The sequence below is a fragment of the Phocoena sinus genome, chromosome 8 (genome assembly GCF_008692025.1).
Source record: "Phocoena sinus isolate mPhoSin1 chromosome 8, mPhoSin1.pri, whole genome shotgun sequence".
In the NCBI taxonomy this organism is placed as follows: Eukaryota; Metazoa; Chordata; class Mammalia; order Artiodactyla; family Phocoenidae; genus Phocoena; species Phocoena sinus.
Window position 1 is genome coordinate 63908235 of NC_045770.1, and position 23636 is coordinate 63931870.

General features: G+C 38.1%; 1 protein-coding gene across 2 annotated transcripts in view; it reads left to right on the forward strand.

Annotated features, from left to right (window-relative positions):
- The first annotated feature begins 562 nt into the window (after positions 1–562).
- IPO7 (importin 7) overlaps positions 563–23636 on the forward strand; it is a 46841-nt gene continuing 23767 nt past the window's right edge. Inside the window, exons 1-5 of one of the 2 annotated variants that reach the window (XM_032639986.1) lie at positions 563–822; positions 14910–14991; positions 17989–18142; positions 19288–19446; positions 22881–23037. In XM_032639986.1, the coding sequence (XP_032495877.1) occupies positions 739–822; positions 14910–14991; positions 17989–18142; positions 19288–19446; positions 22881–23037 (636 nt within the window). In that variant the 5' untranslated portion in view covers positions 563–738. The remainder of the gene's footprint in view (positions 823–14909; positions 14992–17988; positions 18143–19287; positions 19447–22880; positions 23038–23636) is intronic. The other variant, XM_032639987.1, reaches the window with a different exon arrangement.

Genomic DNA, 23636 nt, shown 5'->3' on the forward strand with positions numbered 1-23636 from the left:
AAAATGTTTGCTGTTTAAAGAAGGTGGATTTTAATAGGGATTATGCTTTTATTCTGCATTTAGAGGTGATCTGTGCCAAAATTTGGATACTCAGAAAACAAAAAAAACAAACAAACCCAAAACCCCATAATTTTAGTATTTGATTATAAATATGTAATGTGATAAACACCTTTTACACATAAAGGTCATTTAACCCTTTATGTTATTTCCTTAGGATAAAGTGTCATAAATGGGATTAGTTGGGTCAAAGATTATAAACATTTTTATGGCATTTAGTAACACATCTCAAATTGCTTTTCAAAAGGCTTCCTTCAATTACACAGCTACTAGCATCACACATTGCATCAGCCTTACCTTATGGTTACCAAAGGTATATTATTATGTGGAATCTATGTGTAACTGATTGTTTTAATTTTCTTTCTGTGAAGTTTGAACATTTTTCTCTTTCTGAAGAACAGGTCTTGTCTGTAGGAGCGACAGCTCAGGGCCACGTGGGCTGCGGACTGCCCAAGTGGACTACATCTCCCAAAGTGCTCCACGGGAGCGCCGACAGGAAGTGGCCAGAGCATCTCCCGCCTCCACGCCGAAGAGAAGAGGTTCTATCCGGGGCCTTGGCGCTTCTCTTTCCTTTCGCGCCGGTTACCGCTGCGGAGCGCGGCGGGTCCATGTGCGCAGTGAGGGGCGCTGTTCCTGGCCCAGTAGCACCCGAGCTTCGGGTTTGACTGCGTCCGCCCTGCGATGGACCCCAACACCATTATCGAGGCCCTGCGGGGCACCATGGACCCAGCCCTGCGTGAGGCCGCGGAGCGCCAGCTCAATGAAGTAAGGACGCTGGGCTGGCGGCGGCGACGGCGGGCGGGCGGGCGGACTGTGGCAGGCCGAGCCCTCCGGGCCTGGCCAGAGGCGGGGACGGCGTCGCTGAGGGGCCCAACTGGAGCCGTGGGGCGGGGACCTGACGGCGAGTGCCACGCCGGGGCCCTCAGGCTGCTGCGGCGGTGGTGGCGGCGGCGGCCAAGGCAGCCTTTGCGTTGGATCCTGAGCTGGGCCTCTGGCTGCGGTTGAGGCATGAGGAGCCGGCTGGGGCGAGGCGGGCGTGACGGGCTGGACACATGGCTGGCTCGGGTGGCCGGCCGCCCTCTGGCTCATTCCCAGCTCGTTCCTCGCGCCCAGGAGGGGGCGAAAGTCACCGGGAGGTTTTTCAGACGTTTCCGGTAGCAGTCCCGCTGGCGCCGGATTCTGAGGGGCTACTGGGAATGCAGAGCTAGTCCCACTGGGGGCTGTGCCTGTCAGCTTGTCACTTCCCTGGGCTGATCGGTGACCTGCACAACTTTCTCCTCTCCGGCTGAGCTGCTAGGGACAGCTTTCAGAGGCGAGCCCCCGCTTCTTAGGCAGGGTGCGGGGAGTGCGGGATACCCATGGGAGTCTGATTCACTGCTCTTCTACTCGGTTAACGCCTCGGTCGGGGAGGCAGCGCGATTTAGTGCAAGGTGTCAGGTGAAGTGCACCCTTCTAGTTAGAGCTGTACCACTAATTTCTTGACTGACCTTGGGCAAGTCTCTTAATCTTTCGACGCTTAGTTTTCCCATTCATAAAATTAGGCCACAGGGTTTGCTGTGACAGTCAAGGGAGACGATGTAAGACAGAGTGCCTTGAAACGTGCCAAGCTCCATGTCAACTTTCTGAGCGTTGGTTTCTTTTTTACCCATATTTTTGGAGGAGACCACCCTTTGGAAAAGAGCCTTATTATGTGGGTATTTTATTGTACTTTTTTCAGTTTCATTCTTTGTTTCTAAATTTCTGTAACTTACAATTTAGTATTTTAAAGGCTTCTTTAAAGGATCGCTGTCACTTCCTGTGCCTTCCTATGAATTTGCCCAGCTTTAGTGATGTTTAGTGTACTTTTTTTTTTTTTTACATAAAGAGAAGTTCCTCGTTAAAATAGAAATTCAGTTAGTTTATGCTCTTCTTAGCTGGTGGGTAAATTATTTAAAAACATTATTTATATTGACTTTCAGGAGTACTGATAATTGAGCATCTTCAGTGTACAATGCTGTTTTAGAGATTCCTGGCCTCAAGGAACTTAAATTTTAAGACTGCCCACGGAGTATAGACAAATTAAGTGTAAAATTATTTTAAAATGAAAAGTTAAATCTATTTTATATGTGAATAAGACCATTAGATCTTGCCAAAAATGATGCTGAAATTCTTAGGCTCGAAGACACCTTGGGAGGAGGATAGATTTCTTTTGGATATAAAATAGTGAGTTGAAAGAAATTCCCACTTTGAACCATTACTAAACCATAGGGGGAGTTGTGGATTGCTTTTTATTTTGATTTGTTTTGTGATAGACACAGGTTAAGATGAACATTATTTTGTTGATGATGTGCTAATGCATATGTAAACCTAGACACACTAAAAGTTTAGTCATAGTGATTTCTACCATGACTTTGCCCTAAAAGCACATTATTTTGACTAAAATACTTGTGTGTAACTATTAATTTTAAAAATTGTTATTTGAAAGAATTGGTTCCCTTGTAGAAAAATTGGGTAAGTGATACTTTCTGCAAATTTAAAATTCATTTATTCCTCAATCAGTTCATTGAATGTTCAGTTGTATGTACTAACATCTTGTAGTAGAGACCTGGGGTAAGTATTTCACAAGCTAGTTTTTAGAAGATAAATCAAAATAGTATTCAAAGCATTTATTACTTAACCCTTAAGCTGCTGTTAGAGTTTTAAAATACTCTGGAGTAGTGAACACTGCTTATCTTTTCTTTCAAAAAAATTTGATATCTGGCCTGTATTTCTGTGATGGTTAAATGTTTACATTTTGCAGATTTCTTTGTCATTACACCTAGATTTTTTAGTAATTTTCCTAAGACAACTTTTCTATTAATTAGAATATTTACTCTCATTTCTAATCTTGATTCCATTTTAATGAAGTGCTTCCATTTGAATACTTTTTGCTTTGACTTTCTTGTGGCAGAACCTTGATTTAGGAAATAGATCCCAGATAAGTCTTGAAGAAGCTTTACTGTAGTAAGAAGGAGGAAGTTGCATTTTATTTTTGGCAAGCTCTTCTTGCTTTGGATAAAATAGGGTGAACCAATCAGTCCATGATGTCTCATTCAACTGAAGCTACATTTTGGTTCATTTAGCTAAAAGAAAAAGATCATTGCCATTTGAATGAATCTCTTCAGCTAAGTGAAGTAATCACTAACTCTATAAAAATTGTAAATGTTATCCAAGTATTAGAGTGCAGATGGTTTAAAAACAAAACGAAAAGTGCCTTTGTCTCAGCTATTGCACTTAACTGTTCCATCTGCTTGGAACCCCTTTTACTCAGTTGTCTCCCAGAAACTTCTATCACTGTTCAACTGTCTCCGTATCCCTAAGGAGTGGCCTGACTACCATGCTCCCTGTCTCCCTTCACTTGTTTATTTTTCTCTGTGTCACTTATTTATCATATGTATTTTACTTATTGTTTCCCCAGTATAATTTTTGAGTTTCATGAGGTCAGGAATTACTGTGTTTTGTTACTGCAATTCTTTGTTAATGGTAGGCTTTACTGACTTCCTGTTATAATAGAGAACAGTATAGGCTTTAGATGTTTTATACCACCTCCACTTCAAGGATTTTAAGGGTGCTTTTTTCTTTTTTAATTTTATTTATTTATTTTGTTTATTTTTAGCTGTGTTGGGTCTTCGTTGCTGCGCTCGGGCTTTCTATAGTTGCAGAGAACGGGAGCTGCTCTTCGTCATGGTGCACGGTCTTCTCATTGCGGTGGCTTCTCTTGCTGCAGAGCACGGGCTCTAGGCATACGGCCTTCAGTAGTTGTGGCTCGCGGGCTCTAGAGCGCAGGCTCAGTAGTTGTGGCGCAGAGGCTTAGTTGGTCCGCGGCATGTGGTATCTTCCCGGACCAGGGCTGGAACCTGTGCCCCCTGCATTGGCAGGCGGATTCTTAATCACTGTACCACCAGGGAAGTCCCTGTTTATATGTTTTTTATGTTACATATAGGTAAAGTTCCATAAGACTGTTAAAGACCACAGTAAGGACACTCTTTTTGGCAGATATTTTCAAGATAAATCTGTTTTAGTATTCCCCACTTACTCTGTAGTGTGTTATGAATTTTGATTGTTTTCTGAACCTCTGCTGTAATTTGGAACCCATTGTTCTCTCTCATGTCCCAATTTGAAATATGTTTGTATAACAAGCTTTGCCTCAAAGACTGAAGAAAACCATTTTCTTTTTTTTTTTTTTTTTTTAACTAAAGATTTCTGCACTAGCTGTGGGGTGTTAAAGTTACTTAACCTCTAACCATCATTTTCCTTATGTTAGTATGGTATGTCATTGTGTTGTGTGGGTTGAGTGAGATGATGAATGTAAAAATTTTAGGAAAGTGTTTGGCAACTACTAAGTTCTCTCCAGATTATTTGAATTACTGTTGAATTGCCAATTGATTAACCAATCCGACATGCAATACATTTCATTTCCTACCTCAGTCTACTAACTTTGTAGGTGTTCATCTCAGTGGCAGATGATCAGCACTGATGGAGAAAGAACACAAGTACATATTACTTGGACAGTGAGCTCACTAGTAGATAGCATTATTGCAGCATGAAAATTGGCACTCTTATAAACACAGTGCCTGCCACATTATAGGTTCTCCTTAGTAAATGTTTGTTGAGTGCAAAGAGAAATAACTTGAATAATAGAAATTTTTTTTGTTTTTCTTTTTAAATATATTTATCTATTTATTTTGGGCTGAGTTGGGTCTTTGTTGCTGCGTGCAGGCTTACTCTAGTTGCGGCAAGCATGGGCTACTCTTCGTTGCGGTGCGCAGGCTTCTCATTGCGGTGGCTTCTCTTGTTGCGGAGCACAGGCTCTAGGCACTCGGGCTTCAGTAGTTGTGGCACGTGGGCTTCAATAGTTGTGGCTCGTGGGCTCTAGAGCGCAGGCTCAGTAGTTGTGGCACGTGGGCCTAGTTGCTCCGTGACATGTGGTATCCTCCCGGACCAGGGCTTGAACCCGTGTCCCGTGCATTGGCAGGTGGATTCTTAACCACTGCGCCACCAGGGAAGCCCTTGAATAATGTTAAGAATGTTAAGAATACTCATCTTTGAATTGTTAAAGTAGGTTTGTGTTACAGACATCTGTCACTTCTCATTTAAATTCTATACTATATATTCTAGTATATCTAGAAGTGCAATTTTAAAAATTTTGTTTAGCTAATCTAAAATATGTGCATTTGGTATTCATTCAACATTGTTTCTTATATTCCAGACTATTTGCTCTTGAATACAAAGACTGTCCTTTCCTATCTGTACGCATGCGCACACACACAGAAATACTTGTTTTTTTCATTTGTAAGATAAAGAAAATAATGTCTGGAGGTTTTTGGCAGATTATTATAACAGAGAACAATATCGCTGCTCTCTTCCTGCTTTAGCTGCCAGTGTTCTTCAGTGGAAACCTTTCTATATGCAAACCTTTACTCATGCTGCTCACCTGCCCGCCCCCCCCCCCCCCCCCCCCCCCCCGTTAACCTCTTACCTCCTTAAACTGAAATTTTTCCTAACCATAAATCTCATTTAAATCTCTTTTAAACCCTCAGTTCCTAATCTTAATTGCTGTAAAATGCTTATGTAGGCAGAAATGCTGCTTTTTCACGTGCTTTATGTGAAAGAAAGTAAGAGGACATAGCTTTGATAAGTTTCTTGATATTTTGTGTTTATCTTTAAAATTCACGAACTACCTAAGTCACATCTGCTGTCTTCACAGATGGTTACTATTACAACCGAAAGTGATTATTTATAATTGGTTAATTTGATTTTATTTTATTAAAGGCTTATGAAATGTTTAATCAGTGAAAATCTTAGGTCTGGAAAAGTGCAAAATGACGGCACATTTATAGGACAATTTAGCAAGTCTAGAAATTCAGCAAATATGAGGTTATGGTGTATGTTTTTGGAAGATAGAATAGTTTGTAGTCTGAGCAGGTTAACATTCTTTAATTAGGAATATCATGAAGTAGATCCTGTTGTGAATTTTGGAGAGGGAAAGTTCCTGGATTCTTGGATTGTTAGACAGGAAGTTATTCAGTGACAGAGCATGTTAAAGATCTGAAAGAAAGATAACACCATATTAATATTTGTAAGAACAATTTTCTTTTTCAGAAATAGATGCATGCATTATTTTACTTACTGTTTCTGTCAGTGGCATGTTAATGATGAGCTTGATTTAAAGTGGGCACTTTTTTTTTTTTGGTTGCTAAGTAATTTATAATTAAGAAGTTTTTTAAAAACTCCTTAGTTGGAAAGCATTACCACAATTTAATGAAAGGCAGGAGGACACAGTGAAGAGCCTCAGCCTGGTCCCGGTTTTACCACTACACTGCCTTAACCTCACTATGCCTCATATTTCATGTAGGTAAAATAGATACAATATTTGCCTTTGTCAACTCCTCTAGTAAAGCAGAGGGTAGAAATTCCTTGGCTCTTGAAATTACCTGATTGTATTCATTTTATGTAAACTCTGATGTCATAGTGCCCTTAAGCGCCTCTCTTCCTTATAAATGATGTAAAGTACAGTAACTAATTGAAGGTCTGTTTGGTTACATTACAAAATGGTGAGAATTAATAAAAAGTTACGTCTTAAAGTAAGCTTTAAAAGATATTGACATTAGGTGATTACATTGGAAAATGTGGGTCTAGAAGGGAAATTGATATTGGAGAAAGCATGACTACAGTCTGTCTGGTTCGAGGAGCGGAAACACCAAGGAGAAAATGTCTAGTAGGCAATTGGGAATGTGGAACTGAAGTTTAGGAGAGAAAGCAGTAATGGAAAAGTGATTTTTCTTCTGCAGGTGAATTGAGAGGAAGGGAGTGTGATCCAGAGGTGTGGGGTGGACTAGAGAGCTGCATACCCTTTGGGCCATGCCCATTTTGGGGACATTGAGAAACATAGGGAAAAGGAGATGGGAGAATTGTGCAGAAAAGCCAAAGGGCGCCAAGAAAAGGAATTTCAAGTAAGAAGATTGGTTGTAGGTTTAGTTTCCTTGTTCCATAAATAAATTTCATAAATTTTCTACCAGTGAATATGAATTCCTTTTGTAATAAGTAAAAAAGCTATTAGAAAAAGAAAGGGTTGTTGATATTTCTAAATGAGGGAAGTTAAAGCAAAATGAGTTTGGTGGGGGCAGGGGAGGGGAGCTTTAAAAATATTGGCAACCTTGGAGAAAATTTCTGATTACAGGGTTAGTGAGTGAAATGCTAGTAAGGGGGTAGGAATAAGTTTGTAGGTTAAAAAGGTAGTAGGGTCAGGGGAAATTTGTTTATGTGATATGTATGTCTTTCGTTTTTTTTTTTTCTTTTGTAGTTTGACTTATTTTGGGGAGTAAGGGGAGCTACCTGTGGAGTAGAAGTTTTTCAGGCCTATTATTACCTGTTGTAATAATAATTTTCTACTTGTAATTTTTTTTTTTCTTTTATGGTACGCGGGCCTCTCACTGTTGTGGTCTCTCCCGTTGCGGAGCACAGGCTCCGGACGCGCAGGCTTAGTGGCCATGGCTCATGGGCCCAGCCGCTCCGCGGCATGTGGGATCTTCCCGGACCGGGGCACGAACCCGCGTCCCCTGCATTGACAGGTGGCCTCTCAACCACTGCGCCACCAGTGAAGCCCTTGTAATGTTTTAATAGTCATCTATCCCAGAATTATATTCTTCATACTGCTTCAGGACCTTATTCTTCCTGCAGCATAGATCTGATCATGTAAAAACTTGCAAAAAAAGTTCACACTTAATGGATCTTGATGTGGTCACAATATACTTATTCATTTTTTAAAGAATAATTTTTATAGATTTATTTATTTTTATTTTTTGCTGCATTGGGTCTCTGTTGCTGCTCGCAGGCTTTCTTTAGTTGTGGCGAGCAGGGGCTACTCTTTGTGGCGGTGCGCGGGCTTTTCATTGCGGTGGCTTCTCTTATTGCAGAGCACGGGCTCTAGGCACACGGGCTTGAGTAGTTGAGGCTCACAGGCTCAGTAGTTGTGGCTCATGGGCTCTAGAGCACAGGCTCAGTATTTGTGGTGCACGGGCTTAATTTCTCCGTGACATGTGGATCTTCCCAGACCAGGGCTAGAACCCGTGTCCCCTGCATTGGCAAGCAGATTCTTAAGCACTGCGCCACCAGGGAAGTCTCTACCTATTCATTTTTGTCTTCCACTGTTTTCTTTCATTTTTCTAGTAATCTCTTTAACATAACCCATACTTCTTTTCCTTTAAAAATCTTTTCTCTCCATCTCTGTAACCTTTAGGGTCTAACTAAAATACTTACCTGTCAGTCTAATTAGAATTAATTTCCCAACCTACTTTAGAGTGGTGATCTTTTATCTCTGTCGTATCTGGCATGTTGTAAGTACTAGTAAGTGGAGTGGAGTTAAAAGAGATGGAGATGGAGTTGGGCCTATTGAAGAATTTTGATGAGATGGGTTAAGGATGAACGTTGAATTATTTGGCATGATGACAGATCATGAGAAGGTAAGAAGTTGTCTGGAAAGGTAGTTTTGTGTTATGGTGAGCAGCTTTTAAACCTGAGTTTTAGCAGTTTTAGCTCTACTTAATGATATGTAATGACCCATTTGTTGCTTCATTTCTCCTGGTTCTCTGACTGCTAGAAGCCAGATACTTTGACTAATAAAAGATTTATTGTAGCATCTTCTCAAGCCTAATCAGTGTTTGCCAAACTTTGTGATAAAAATTGATGCTAGTGATATTTTTACTTAAATTTATTTTTTATAGTGTAAAACATGAAGACCTTTAAATTTATGATAGTTAATAAATATAATAATAGTTAACATGTGATAGGAATTCTTCTAAATATGTGATAGTTTGCTATATCCAAGAATGCCAGAAAGTTGTTAGAGATTACCCAATGCTTGAAAGAGTTTTTTCCTTACTTGTATAGTTAGTGTATATCTTTATTTGTCCTGTGTTTTATAATTGTACAGATCCGTGGGGGTTTTTTCCCATTTTTAAACTTTATTGGGGTATAATTTACATATCGTAAACTTTACCTGTTTTAAGTGGAATCAGTGATTTTTGGTAGATAATACTATTACCACAATCCAGTTTTGGAACATTTCCATTATTCCAGTAAGATGCCTCTTTGCAGTTTGTAGTTAATCCCCATCCCAGTCTTAAGTGATTACGAACCTACTTTCTGTCTCAATTTTCTTGAGAACCTGATTTTTAGTATTTAGTACTAATTTAAGTCCATTTGTTACCTTCTTAGGGAGAATACAAGGCTTCCTGCACTAGGGATTTCAGCTGGATGAGGCCAGTAGATAGATGTCCCAGGTTGAGATTGCTTGTGCTATTCCTGCTGACAGAAATATCCTTTCTTTCTTACCATTAGTCTAGCTCTGTTATCTGAAAGTAACTTTTTTTTTTTTTTTGGTCAGTTGTACTTTTTGGATTTATGCTGGTTTGTTTATGAAGGCATTCAAAGTGACCTAAAATAATAGGGTAATAAACTAAGTGCTTGTTTTCAGTGTTTAGTTTTGTTGATTTTTTAAAATAAATTTATTGATTTTAGCCACTTTAGTATCCAGTTCAGTGATTTTTAGTGTATTCACAGTTATGCATCCATCACCACAAACTTTAGAACATTTTTATCACCCCTAAAGGAAACCCCATACCATTAAGCAGTTACTCCTAATTCTGCCCTACACCTCCAGTCCTAGGCTACATATTTTTTTTTGCGGTACGCGGGCCTCTCCCGTTGCCGTGGCTCATGGGCCCAGCCGCTCCGCGGCATGTGGGATGTTCCCGGACTGGGGCACGAACCCGTGTCCCCTGCATCGTCAGGCGGACTCTCAACTACTGCGCCACCAGGGAAGCCCTCTAGGCTACATTTTGCTCATAGATTTGCCTATTCTGGACATTTGATATATATGAAATCATACCATCTGTAGTCTTTTGTGACTGGCTTCTTTCACACAGCATAATGTTTTTAAGGTTGACACATGTTGTACCAAGTGTCAGTACTTCATTCTTTTTATTACTGAATAATGTTACATGAATGTATGGATATGCCACATTTTGCTTATCCATTCATCAGTTGATGGACATCTGGGTTGTTTCTACTTTTTTATGAATAATGCTGTGAATGTTCAAGTAAAAGTAATGTTGGCTTTTTCTTTTAATTGAGGGTTAATTTACATATAACACAGAGCTCAAAAATATGTACAGCTCAGTCAGCTTTTACCTAGGTACCACCATCTAGATTAAGATAGGTAGGTAGGTAGGAAGATAGATAAGATAGATAAAACATTTCCATTGGCCTAGAATTTTCTCTTCAGACTTGTCTTCGGGTTATCATTTTTCTGACTTCTGTTAACTATAACTTGGATTTGCCTGTCGTTAAACTTCACATTAATAGAATCACATAGTATGTGATACAGTCTGGCTTCTTTCTCAAAATATTTTTGAGATCTGTATTATTGCTTGATTCTGTAGGTTGGTTTTATTTTTTTAATTTATTGTATAGTATTTCATTGTATGAATTGTACCACAGTTTGTTTATACATTCACTTGTTAATGGACAGGTATTATTGTGAACATAAGCACTTATTTCTCTTGGATATATAAGGGGGAAATTGCTAGGTTGTAAGATAGGTGCATGTCAGATACTGCCAGTTTTCCAAAATGGTTGTACCGTTTTATACGTCTACCAGCACTGTGTTCCATTTTTTTTCCCATCTTGACCAGTGCTTTGGTGTATTGCATATATTGTTTTGTGGTAGGATTGTCTTGTCCACTTATACTAATTCTTTGTGTGTGTGTGTGTGTGTGTGTGTGTGTGTGTGTTTCCACACTGCGCGGCTTGTGGGATCTCAGTTCCCCGACCAGGGATTGAACTTGGGCCATGGTAGTGAAAGCCCGGAATCCTAACCACCAGGCCACCAGGGAACTCCCCATTTGTTATGTCTTGATATTTGCCAAAATACTTTCCATGTTTATTCCTTAGAGCTATCCTGTGAAGTAGATTTTGTTATACTGACTTGGTAATTAAGAGTTAGATTTGCTGAATCAAACTTGCTCAAGAGTTAAAAATATAGGAAGTGACATCACTTATGTTTATAACTGTCTGATTCTAGCAGTTCATTCCAGGAGTTCACAATTTGATGCGGGAGACAAGATACCTACTGTAATTTTTTTTTTGTTTTTTTTTTTTTTTTTTTAGCGGTACGCGGGCCTCTCACTGCTGTGGCCTCTCCCGTTGCGGAGCACAGGCTCCGGACGCACAGGCTCAGCGGCCATGGCTCACGGGCCCAGCTGCTCCGCGGCATGGGGGATCTTCCTGGACCAGGGCACGAACCTGTGTCCCCTGCATCAGCAGGCGGACTCTCAACCACTGTGCCACCAGGGAAGCCCCCTACTGTAATATTAATGGCTTAAAAAGTGCCATAGTAGTGGTCTTTGTGGGCTCATCGGTCTAAAAATATAAATACGCTTTTTCACTCTGCACAGCCCCTAGGTGATCAGAACTGCTTCCAAAGCCCCCTTTTTTGTTGATTCATTGTTATTCTTTCAATAAATTTGTTGAGTATTTTGAATGTCAAACATATGAGGAACTGGGTATAAAGTCCTTATTCTCAGTGGAGCTTAAAGTCTAATAGGAGAGGCAGACATAAAACCAGCTACAAATATAATAATTACAAATATGTAATAAGTATTATGAAGTAAAAATACCTTGGAGCTTATGAGAGTAATAGGGAGCCCTGCTTAGCCCTAGTGTGATCAGTGAGGAAATGCTTCTCTAAGGAAATGTTTAAACTGAGACCCAAAGAATATGAAGCTGTGGACCAGTTAACTCTGGTGGAGCACTGGAGAGAAGTGTTGTAGGTAGAAAGTCACAGCATGTACAAAGACTCTGCAATGGGGTAATGTGTATTGTTGAAAGGACCTAAAGAAGGCTGCTAAGGTGGGGCAGTGGGGGGTGAAAAGGTTTCTTTATTATTTATTTATTTATGGCTGCCTTGGGTCTTCGTTGTTGTGTGAGGGCTTCTCATTGCAGCGGCTTCTCTTGTTGTGGAGCACGGGCTCTAGGCGTGCGGGCTTCAGTAGTTGTGTCTCGCGGGCTCTATAGCACAGGCTCAGTAGTTGTGGCACATGGGCTTAGTTGCTCCATGGCATGTGGGATCTTCCTGAACCCGGGCTCGAACCCGTGTCCCCTGCATTGGCAGGTGGATTCTTAACCACTGCACCACCAGGGAAGCCCCGAGAAGGTTTCTTTAAATGAGGCTGAAGATATAGGCAGGAGCAAGATAACACAGGGCCTTTTAGGCTTTAGGAAATAGAGTAGAAAATTGTTAAAAGGTTTGGTTAAAGGGGATTAGTTTACAATTTTAAAGATTATTGGCTGCTAAATAGAGAATGCTTGGGGGGGCAGATGGCTACATTAAGAGAGATGATAGTCACTTGGACTATGTTGGTGATAATGGGAATGGAGAAAGTGGATATAATAATTATACAAGCATTTTGTATATAGAATTGATAGGGCCTGATATATTGGGGTAAAAAAGAGGGAAGTATTAAAGATGACGTTCAGTTTTCAGACATGAATAACTGTGAGGATGGTGATGACAAGCGTTAGGAGAGGTAGTACAAGGAAGTAGAGTCACAGCTTTTAGGGGAAAAAAATGATTTGAACATAGTAAGTCTGAGAATCCTGTGAGACAGTGAAGGTAGGGATGTTAAATAGGTCTGTTAGAGTGTCCTGGACTGGAAATGACATATTTGATTTATAGATAGTATTTAAAGACAGGAGTTGGATGAAATCAGCTAGGGAGCAGAAAAGATGGCCTGTGACTGAGTTCTTGCACCACGTTCTAGCATTTGTACATAGAATGAGAAGCAAGCAAAGGAGCCTGAGAAGGTACCAGGAAGAGTGGTGTATGAACTATGTAGGTGGAAGGGTGTTTCATGAAAGTGATAATGGTTAACTGTGTTCAGATCTATTTGGAGTACTGGAAAGGGTAAATTCCTCCCCTTCATCTAACTGCTCCTGTCCAGGTCTTAAATTCAAGCATTACTTCTGGGTTAGGAGGTTCTACTTTTGATTCTTCCATAGTGTTTTCTGTTTCTTCCATTATACTTTATGGCAGTTACCTGTTTGTCTTGTTTTCCTTCACTGTTAAGTTTCCATGAGGTCATGGAGACTCATTGTCTTGTTCAACCTTGTATTTTCAGCTCCTAGCATAGTGTTTTGCACCAAGAACACCTAAATAAATAATTTTTGGAGTGACTGAACGAGCAAAGTATCACTCTGGGTCTAATGTGAAAGACATTTTTTTATATCCAAAGGGAAATTTTTCTGTTTCTAAGAATGTGTTTGTAGAATGCATGAGAGAGTAGCATTGACATATATACACTACCAAATGTAAAACGGATGGCTAGTGGGAAGCTGCTGAGTAGCACAGGGAGATCAACTCGGTGCTTTGTGATGACCTAGAGGGATGGGATAGGGAGGGTGGGAGGGAGGCTTAAGAGGGATGAGGGGATATGGGGATATATGTATACATATAGCTGATTCACTTTGTTGTACAACAGAAACTAATACAACATTGTAAAGCATTTATACTCCAATAAAGATATGAAAAAAAAAGTCTAAGGAAGAAACTAAAATAAAAATCACTAGTGTCCATGCGAACACATGCAGAAAAATACTAAAACTTGGGCTGGAAGGAGGAGATAACATTATAGGAAATGGTTATATTGGGGGAGAGGGAATGAGAACACATATGAGAAGAGATTTCAGTTCTTTATTAATAAATCAAAATCAAATATGACAAATTTAGGAATTATTAAATAACTTTTATACTGTTAATGAAAGTAACCCAGGATCATAGCATAAAATTTGGATAATAGAAAATAACATATACAATAGTTCCTCTATAATCTTACCATCCCAGATACAACTTATTAGCATTTTTGGTGTATTTCCTTGTTTTCTGTATATGTTGCATTGTATATTCATGTAAATATATTTGCTAAATTATCGTATAGTTTGTATCCTACTTTTATTGTATGTTCAAAGCTCTTCATTTAAATTTCCTATTGAAATATGCATATAGAAAAGTGATCGTGAGGATACAGTTGATTAGTTTTCACAAACTGGACACACTTATAAAACAGACGTGTTAAGAAATAAAACGTTGGGCTTCCCTGGTGGCGCAGTGGTTAAGAATCTGCCTGCCAACACAGGGGACATGGTGAGTTCAAGCCCTAGTCTGGGAAGATCCCACATGCCTCGGAGCAACTAAGCCTCTGCGCCACAGCTACTGAGCCTATGCTCTAGAGCCCGTGCTCCGCAACAAGAGAAGCCACTGCAATGAGAAGCCCACGCACCGCAACGCAGAGTAGCCCCGCTTGCCACAACTAGAGAAAGCCCGCACGCAGCAACAAAGACCCAACACAACCACCCCCCTCCAAAAATAATAATTAAATAAATAAATGATTTTTTTTAAAAAGAAAAATGTTATTAGCACCTTGGAAACCGCCCCTCAGGCTGTTAATTTTTACTTATTTAATTTTTGTCTAGCCACTTCATAGAATGTCTCTGGAGAAATTATTACTAAATTGAGGAAATAGGTATCACAAAAGACACTGTTTTTGAGCTGCTGCCACCAGTGTAGGTCAGAAGTGCAATGGTACACAGGCAAATGCAAACATACAAACGTTTTAGGAGTTAGGTTACTGAATTTTTTGAGTTCCTTATATGTGAGTGATAGGAAATAAGGCTGGAATCAACTTGTGGAGGAGAGCCTTTTGTGCCAGCCAAGCAGTGAAATGGAGTACTGAGAATATTTATTTGCAGAAATTTAAAATGTATTTTTTTATTTGTAGGCACACAAGTCTCTGAATTTTGTTTCAACACTGCTTCAGATTACTATGTCGGAACAACTGGATTTACCTGTGAGACAGGCAGGCAAGTTTCCTGAATTATTTTCTTGGATGTATGTAAATAATATCATTTCAAAGGTTCATAGTTGAATAGCAGAAGTATCCTGGGAAGGCCCTTCAGTGATTTTCTTCACTGAAAATTGGTTTGCTCCCTTGTGTTTACTACAAACTGCCACAAGTGCCTTGATATCTGATGACAGAGTTTAAAGGAATGTGATATTTCACTGAGTTAAAAAAGAAGCTGGAAGGAGAAATTGATGGGGTTTATTGAAAGAGTCTCCATATTCCCTGTTTTCTTCCATGATGGATGATTCTAAGATACAAACCTCCAGCTGTTTGCTTTTACTATTTTATTTTAACCATTTAAAAGGTACTGTTTCTTAGTCCCAGTTTCAACAAAATATTGAGTAATTCCCTCAGTATCAGAGTCTATGAAAATGTGGCATACTGCTCCTGATATCATCTGTTAGTCTGCAGAATAATGGAATTGACCTCTTTAATGCTTGTTGTTTAATTTATTTGCAGATGTATTTCTTATAGGAAATATAAAGTGCCAATAACCTTACTATTCTAGAAAAACCAGTTATATTCTGGGGTTGTTTCTTGCTGTTCTTTTTCCCTACACCAGTTTTGTTAAAAGAATTTTTTTTGCTTACGGTATTTAATGTACAGTAAGCACATCCCTTTTCTCTACATAGTGTTTATCTTAAAAGTTATGTTTTAATGGCTAAATAATTTACAATAATGTGCCATATGCAGTGAACCATTTCTCAGTTGTTGGAATTTAATCTCAGGTCTGTTTGATTAACAATTGTATTCCCAGTGCCTAAGGTATTGCCTGACACACTGCAGGTACTCAGTAAATGAATGAATCAATGTAAGTTGTTTATGATTTTTTAAAATTGGTATATAAGTAGCACAAAAATGGGACATATTTTGTGCCTATAAAATACAGTAATTTTGCTGAACCCTGGTCAGCAGTAAATCTTTAAAAAAATTTTCTAGTTAAATAGGAAAGGTCGCTTTGTTTATTTTAACTGTCAGTTCTTTTTTACTAATGAAGTTAACATTTTCCCATTTAGTTATTTTTTTAGATAAGAATCTTTGCCTTTAAATCTCAAAATTTTACTAAGATGTTGAAAGCATTTGGCATTTAGGAGGGACCTTAACACATTAGAAACTTGATTATGTGTATTAGCAAAATTAAATTCTACTAGAAAGTTGTTTATTAGTATGTACAAAACCAGAAGCAACCAAACTATGAAATTGGTCCTAATTTTCAAAATATAATCATTACTTTAAAATTTATTACATCCTTGTAATAATTGAATGATATTTTGTAGTACATGGTATATGGTGGTTTCATCTGCTAGACTTTGAAAGATGCATTCATTCTGTCTTTGTAGTAGAACTCAAGCATTCTGGATGGAGTAGACTGTGAATCACGAGGTTCTTTCTGTGCAGTTCTCACCTGTTTATGTGTTTCGTTCAAGCAAACACTTTTAAAAATACTGAATCAAAAGTGTACAAATAAGTATATATATTCACTTCCTTTGTGCATTTTGTTGGAAAGAAATAACTCAGAGATATCTGGAAGACATAGGGGCTATATCAAGTCTTAATTTTTTATCTTTGTTCTGTTTTGGAACTAAAGAATAAAATAGTATTAATCTGAAATATGTCAGTCCCACATGCTGAATCAGTGTTCTTGACTGTAGATGTAGTTTATCTTAAAGCTTTTGTTGAAGGATATTTTAATATGTAGTTGTAATTTTTTTGAAATGCTGTAAGATGGTGTATTATTTTAATTTCCAAGACAAACCAAAGTAGAATATAAAAATCATATTTGTATCAGTTATCCTTGTTTGAATAGGTACAAGACTCCAGGTAAGTGTTAATTACTAATCAGAGAAGAATCAGTGTTTTGCAGAATTTAGAAATTAATTTTGAATAATTTCCCTTTCCTATACATTCTGTACATTCGTGTTCGAGGATTCTCTTTCTCTCTCATTTGGGTGGAGGGGTCTGGATAAAAAGCATTATTACCAAGCTAGTTCAGTTAGAGTTAACTAGCAATGTGCAGGCTAGCAGTATGATAACTGACAGAAGGAGCTAGCAATGTGCAAGGTGGTAGTATGATAACTGACAGAAGGTAGTAGTCTGTAATTTTTGAACACAGCAAATTCTCCCATAAAATAACACGAATTTGAATTGGTATGATTGTGGTGTATGATTGAAATACTTAAATTTATTGACTGAGAATCTTTATATACTGTAATTTTTCTATCATTAAAAATAACAACCTGTGTGTGTGTTAGTCACTTTGAGCTGCTCTAACAGAATACCATAGACTGGATGGCTTATAAACAACAAATTTATTTATCACAGTTCTGGAGGCTGAGAAGTCCAGAATTAAGGCACTGGCAGATTTGGTCTCCGAGGACCTACTTTCTGGTTCATAGACCCTCACGTGGTAGAAGAGGAAGAAGCTCTCTAGGGTCTCTTATAAGGGCATTAATCCCATTCGTGAGGGCAGAGCCTTCATTAGCTGATCACCCTACTAAAGCCCTCATCCCCTCATCACATTGGGGGCTAGGGTTTCTGTATGAATTTTGGGGGCCACAAACATTCAGTCTGTATAACAGTGTTATTAATTATAGAAACTTGGTATATGTATGTGGTTTTGTTTCTAGAGGCTTCATTTAAAAAGCGGATTTGGTAAAACAACTTTCCTACAGAAAACAGGGATGAAAAGTGTTGTGTATAAATGTGTTGTAAAAACAATTTTGTTTGTAGTTTGCAGAGTTCTCTTAGACTGTATGTTTAATAGTAACTTTGTGGGTGATTACTGTAGCTGAGCATTAAACTTGTGTTTTATCAACTTTTAAAATTATATAGTATTTTGATTTTAAAAGGTTAGCTTTGCTAGCAATGTTTGGTCTGACAGAAATAAGTTGAGGTGTAGACACAGGGATATTTACAGTGCTTTCACTTTCTTTTGTCAAATTGATCTATATTTTAGGTGTTATCTATTTGAAAAATATGATAACACAGTATTGGCCTGATCGGGAAACGGCACCAGGGGATATATCCCCTTATACTATTCCAGAAGAAGATCGACATTGTATTCGAGAAAATATTGTAGAAGCCATTATCCACTCTCCTGAGCTCATCAGGTATGTATATGTTTTAAACTTAACCTTTGTTGCAGATATATAATTTGCGGGCTTTGGAGGGGTGCAGAAGAGGGGATCTTTTCAGAACATAAAAATCTGTCATTTTTTGTGGCACAAAACTTAACAAATGCAGTTACAGGGGAATTCTTTGTTGTTTTATTTTCTTGCTACAGTTTAATTTTATATTTATTAAAAACCAAAACTTCATGTAAAACTTGTGAAACATACTATGATCAGATGAAAGGGGGTATAGAAAGTTATAGAATACTGTCATATACTTTACATTGTATAGTCTTTTGATATTTGAAAGCTCGTTGTGTATGATTTTGTAGAATTTTTTTTAATATCTTTATTGGAGTATAATTGCTTTACAGTGGTGTGTTAGTTTCTGCTTTATGACAAAGTCAATCAGCTATATGTATACATATATCCCCATATCTCCTCCCTCTTGCGTCTCCGTCCCACCCTCCCTATCCCACCCCTCTAGGTGGTCAGAAAGCACCAAGCTGATCTCCCTGTGCTATGCGGCTGCTTCCCACTAGCTTACATTTGGTAGTATATATAAGTCCATGCCACTCTCTCACTTTGTCCCAGCTTACCCTTCCCTCTACCTGTGTCCTTAAGTCCATTCTCTATATCTGCGTCTTTATTCCTGTCCTGACCCTTGATTGTGTAGATTTTTTTTTTTTTTTTTTTTTTTTTTTTTTTTGCGATACGCGGGCCTCTCACTGTGTGCCTCTGCCGTTGCGGAGCACAGGCTCCGGACGCGCAGGCTCAGCGGCCATGGCTCATGGGCCCAGCCGCTCTGCAGCATGTGGGATCTTCCCAGAACAGGGCATGAACCCGTGTCCCCTGCATCAGCAGGCGGACTCTCAACCACTGCGCCACCAGGGAAGACCGATTTTGTAGGATTTTTAATGAGAATAGTTGATGTTCTAAATGAAACCTGTCAGTTGATGATGGGGATGAAAAATAAAAATAAAATCACTTGCATTTGTAACATTGTTGGGTTTCTTTTGAGACAGTAGTAACAGTTTTTGCTTAGTGACTTACTTATTTTTGTCTAAACAGCCATTTTCTTTATATGAGTTAACAAAACTTGAGGTAGCATTTCTTCCTCCTTATTGTTTATTTTTGACTTTTAGGGTACAGCTTACTACATGCATTCATCATATCATCAAGCATGATTATCCAAGTCGCTGGACTGCCATTGTGGACAAAATTGGCTTTTACCTTCAGTCTGATAACAGTGCATGTTGGCTAGGAATTCTTCTTTGCCTCTATCAGCTTGTGAAAAATTATGAGTAAGTATTTCTCTCAATTCCTGTAGAGTTTTGAGAAGTAGAAAACGCTTGGGAAATTTAAGCTTATTGGTTTGAACATCTTGAAATTTCATTTGGTATATATACTAAAGTTAGTGAATTACATGTTGATTTTAATTGTGTCTTCCTTTTGAAATAGCATTCTTGTTTTAATTCTGCAGTCTCTTCTGTTGATTCAGCTATGAAACTCCTTGTGCCCTTTTTTCTTAATCATGATCTGTTTCCCTGTTCAAAACCCAAGTTATCCCTAACTTCTCAATATAGGCTCCTCAATTTGTGGTGATAAAAGGCCTAAAGATAAGGTTTTAAGATGTGAAGGGGGTCAAAGTACATTGATCATTAGAGCTCTTTATTCTGCCTTTCTTTGAATTTTTATCTTAATTTGGGTTCTCGTGAAGTTTCAAGAACCTACCTCTAATTTTTTAAGAAGAATATGTTGGAATTTCATATGATCATTTTTAATCATTGTGTTTGAGGGATTCATAGTCATCTGCTTCAGTGTTGGCATACTTGAGCAAATTATAGTTCATGTAAGTAATTGGTATCAGTAAGAAAGATTTAGGGATCATTTTAGACCTGGACTTAAGGATCAGAAAAAAATCTAACCTTGGAAGTTGAGGTGTAGCACTAAAAGTAGTAAGCCAAATGTTGCAGAGATTTTCTCTTAAGTGTGTGGTGAAAGTAATGAAATTGGTAGGCACTTGAAAGTTTTGATATTAGCAAATTATGAGGAAGGAACACTTACACCATGATGGTGGCTTTATTTCCAGCCCTAACAGCTACACAGATGCCATTGTGAGCCCTCTAATTCTGGGACTTGTAGTTAGCCTCCAATACCCTTTTTGGGTCCCAACTCAAAGTAGCTGATGAACTGCTGCTTTTGTTCTGAGCAGGAGAGAAATAAACCATTTACAGCATTGGTACTGGTGTTTTCTTGTGTTCCCACCAGCTACCCATCTTCCTGCTAAGGAATGTTCCAGCTGTTGCTCCAACCTCTGTCAGAGTGCCAGTTGTAGTTCTGGTAAGTGAGTGACTAAACTGAGAGAGAATTAACAGTAATAAGCTCTCACTGTCATTGAGGAGGTTTGTCTCTCCTGTCCTTAATCTTAGCAGGAGAGAGTATGCCAGGGATTTTTAAAATGGGAGACATAGGCTGCTACAGTGTTGGAATTACAGTTCATTTTCAGCTAGTGTTCGATTGTGGAGCACAGGGTGTTCACAAGGGATCTGTGTGGACTGAAGCAGTTCTAAGAAAATTCATGGAGAAATTGGAAGTTGTGATGGCCTTCAGGAGCATAGATCCTCAGGAAATGCTTGTCAGGTGAAGGAGCATAGAAGGAACATTTGAAGAGGAATGCATCTCACACCACATGGAATAGTATGAGCAAAGAAAGAAAGGTACAGAGGTGGAAATGTGACACTGTCTTTAGTGGGTAGTGAGGAGACCGCTAAATGGTATGGATAACTTCTGTTGAAATCGGGGATCATTTTGTCTTCTTTTTTTTTTTTTGGTGGTAGAGGGGGATCATTTTGAATTGGTAAATTGGGACTGTGTTAAAAGAGGGTTTTGAATGCCATGATGGGGGATTTGTATGTGATCTTTTACATGATGAACCGTTGACTTTTTTTTAACAGAACAGTGATGGGCTAGTATTTGAGGATTCCTGTGAGTATGGTTCACCAGTTTGACACACTGCAGCCTTGTGGTAGTAGACTTTCATTGGTGGGAGGAGGTGAGCTCCACATCCTACTCCTCCACCATCTTGATCGCTCCCTAGGCTTTTATTAGTGTCACATTTTCACGCTTTCAGGAACTTTCAGGTCATATGAAATAATATTTGTTTCCTTGCGTAAATTACTTTCATACCCATTAGTTTGGATATGGTACCACCCAACTTCCAGTCCACTACTCAGTGTAGAGAAGGAGGTAGGAGAGAAGAATATCTAACATGGAATGGGTATTCAAGCCCTCTTAATGTGGGTGATCACCTGGGTTGGATAATGGAGAGAGGTGCATAATATAATATAGTCCTCACCTTTATTGTTAAAAGATAATGTTGTCAGTAATTAATATAGTTTGTCTAATCAGATTGGAGAGTGCAAATGGCTTCCTTTTGTAAATTGTTATTGCTTTATTGACTCAAAGAAATGTACAGGTAACCTTTTAAAATGTATGCTAAGTGTAATTTCTCAGCACATTAAATAATATTTAGAAGTCTGTCAGTTAATTGTTTAATAATCTCAGTCATTATTAGCGTGAACATTTCTCTTGGTGTTTTTTATTCTTGGCAATTTACTTTGCTTCTCATTTCTCCCAGTAGGAAAAAACAATCCAGTCTTTTAAGAGTGTCTACCTTTTAAAACTGTGCTAAGATATTCCATTCTTAGATACATTTTCTCCCTTCAAAAAGGCTACCGGTAGATAAAACTGGAGTCTGGTAGGGAAAATCAATTATTTAAAAATTAAAAAAAAAAAAAGCCAACACACTTTTTAACAATACTGTTAAAATACTAAGGAATCTATATGGGGGAATGTCTCAATTAGCTATTCTTTACTCGTATCCTTGGAGCAAAATGTGATTCAGAATTTAGGATTTTTCAGATTTTAGAAAGGTAACAAGGTTCACATAATACACTCCTATGTACCAGTACCCAGGGATCAAACATATTATTATTATATCTGATATAAAATATGTGAATATTCACTCCAAATGGGATAAGTAGAGATCATAAATAGCCTGTTGAGGTCAGGTTTTGTTGCCAAAAGGTTACAAAGAACTTCTGATTTATAGTGCTTTTAGAAATAGAATATTTTCTGCTTTATAGATGCCACTTCTGCCTTAATGCACTTTGTATGTAAATTACTTAAGGATGGTTATATGTAATCAATTTTATATTGATCAGCTGCTAATGTTTAAAAGCCAAATTGTTGTAGCTCCTCAGTTGTATCAGTATTCACAGTTACAGATGGCATAGTGAGGTGGTTAAAGGGCAGATCCTGAATCTGCTGAGGTTCATACCTAGATGTCTGTACTGAGGAAGATACTTAACTTCTCTGTCCCTCAGTTTCCTCAACTATAGAAGTGAGAATACTAACGGGGCCTTGAAGATTATTTACCTCATAATAAATGCTCAGTAAATTTTAGATACTATTATTTGAGGTTTTTTTCAAGTTGCTTTTTGCCTGTGGTTTGATTCCATAGTAGGTTTTTCTTCTTTCTAGGAATATAAAATTGCTTAGAAAGTATTTGCTTATATTTGTATGAACAGACAAGTAGTTTAAATTTATATTTCATTATATAAGATATAAATATATATATAATAGATATGTATAGATATATATACTTATCTACCTATCTATATATATATAATTGTGAATAAATTCTCACAGAATTAGTTTGTATTCCTACCCAAAGGTATAAGAAACCAGAGGAACGGAGTCCATTGGTAGCAGCAATGCAACATTTCCTGCCAGTTCTAAAAGACCGTTTTATCCAGCTTCTTTCTGATCAGTCTGATCAATCTGTCCTCATCCAGAAACAGATTTTCAAGATCTTCTATGCTCTTGTTCAGGTAATTTTATAAAGTAGTTTTTATATGTAAAGTCAGTCTATCATTTGCTACCTTAAACAATGATAAAGAATTTCAGCATCTGAATAATAATTTCATTTGAAAATCTACATTAAGTGGATAAATTGCTAGTCAAATATAAATTGCCAAAATTACAAATACATTAAAGTCTAACCAAGCATACTTTGCCAAATACACAAATAGCTCTAATAAATCTTAAATTATAAGTGGGCAATCTTAAGTTCTCTTAAACCATCTAATACTATTTACAAAATTAGTAAAATTTTCTTATGTCTTTCACCTTAAGAATTCACAAGTCTGAAAATCAGTTACTGGATTAGAGTTTACATCTAATGTGTGCTCTGTTATGCCAAATATGCATTGATTGTCTCAGTAATTACAAAACCTATTCCTAAGCTTGATACAAAAATACTAATACTGTGGGCTTGACTGGCACACTGTAATGGGCCTTATTATCTTTGTATATTGTTCTAAATCTTCCTGGGATAAAAGATCTCACTAAAGAAATGGTTGTGTCTATAGTCTCAGTGGACTATAATTACTTATGAAACAGAGTTTTTGATTTGGATTAAAATTCTGGC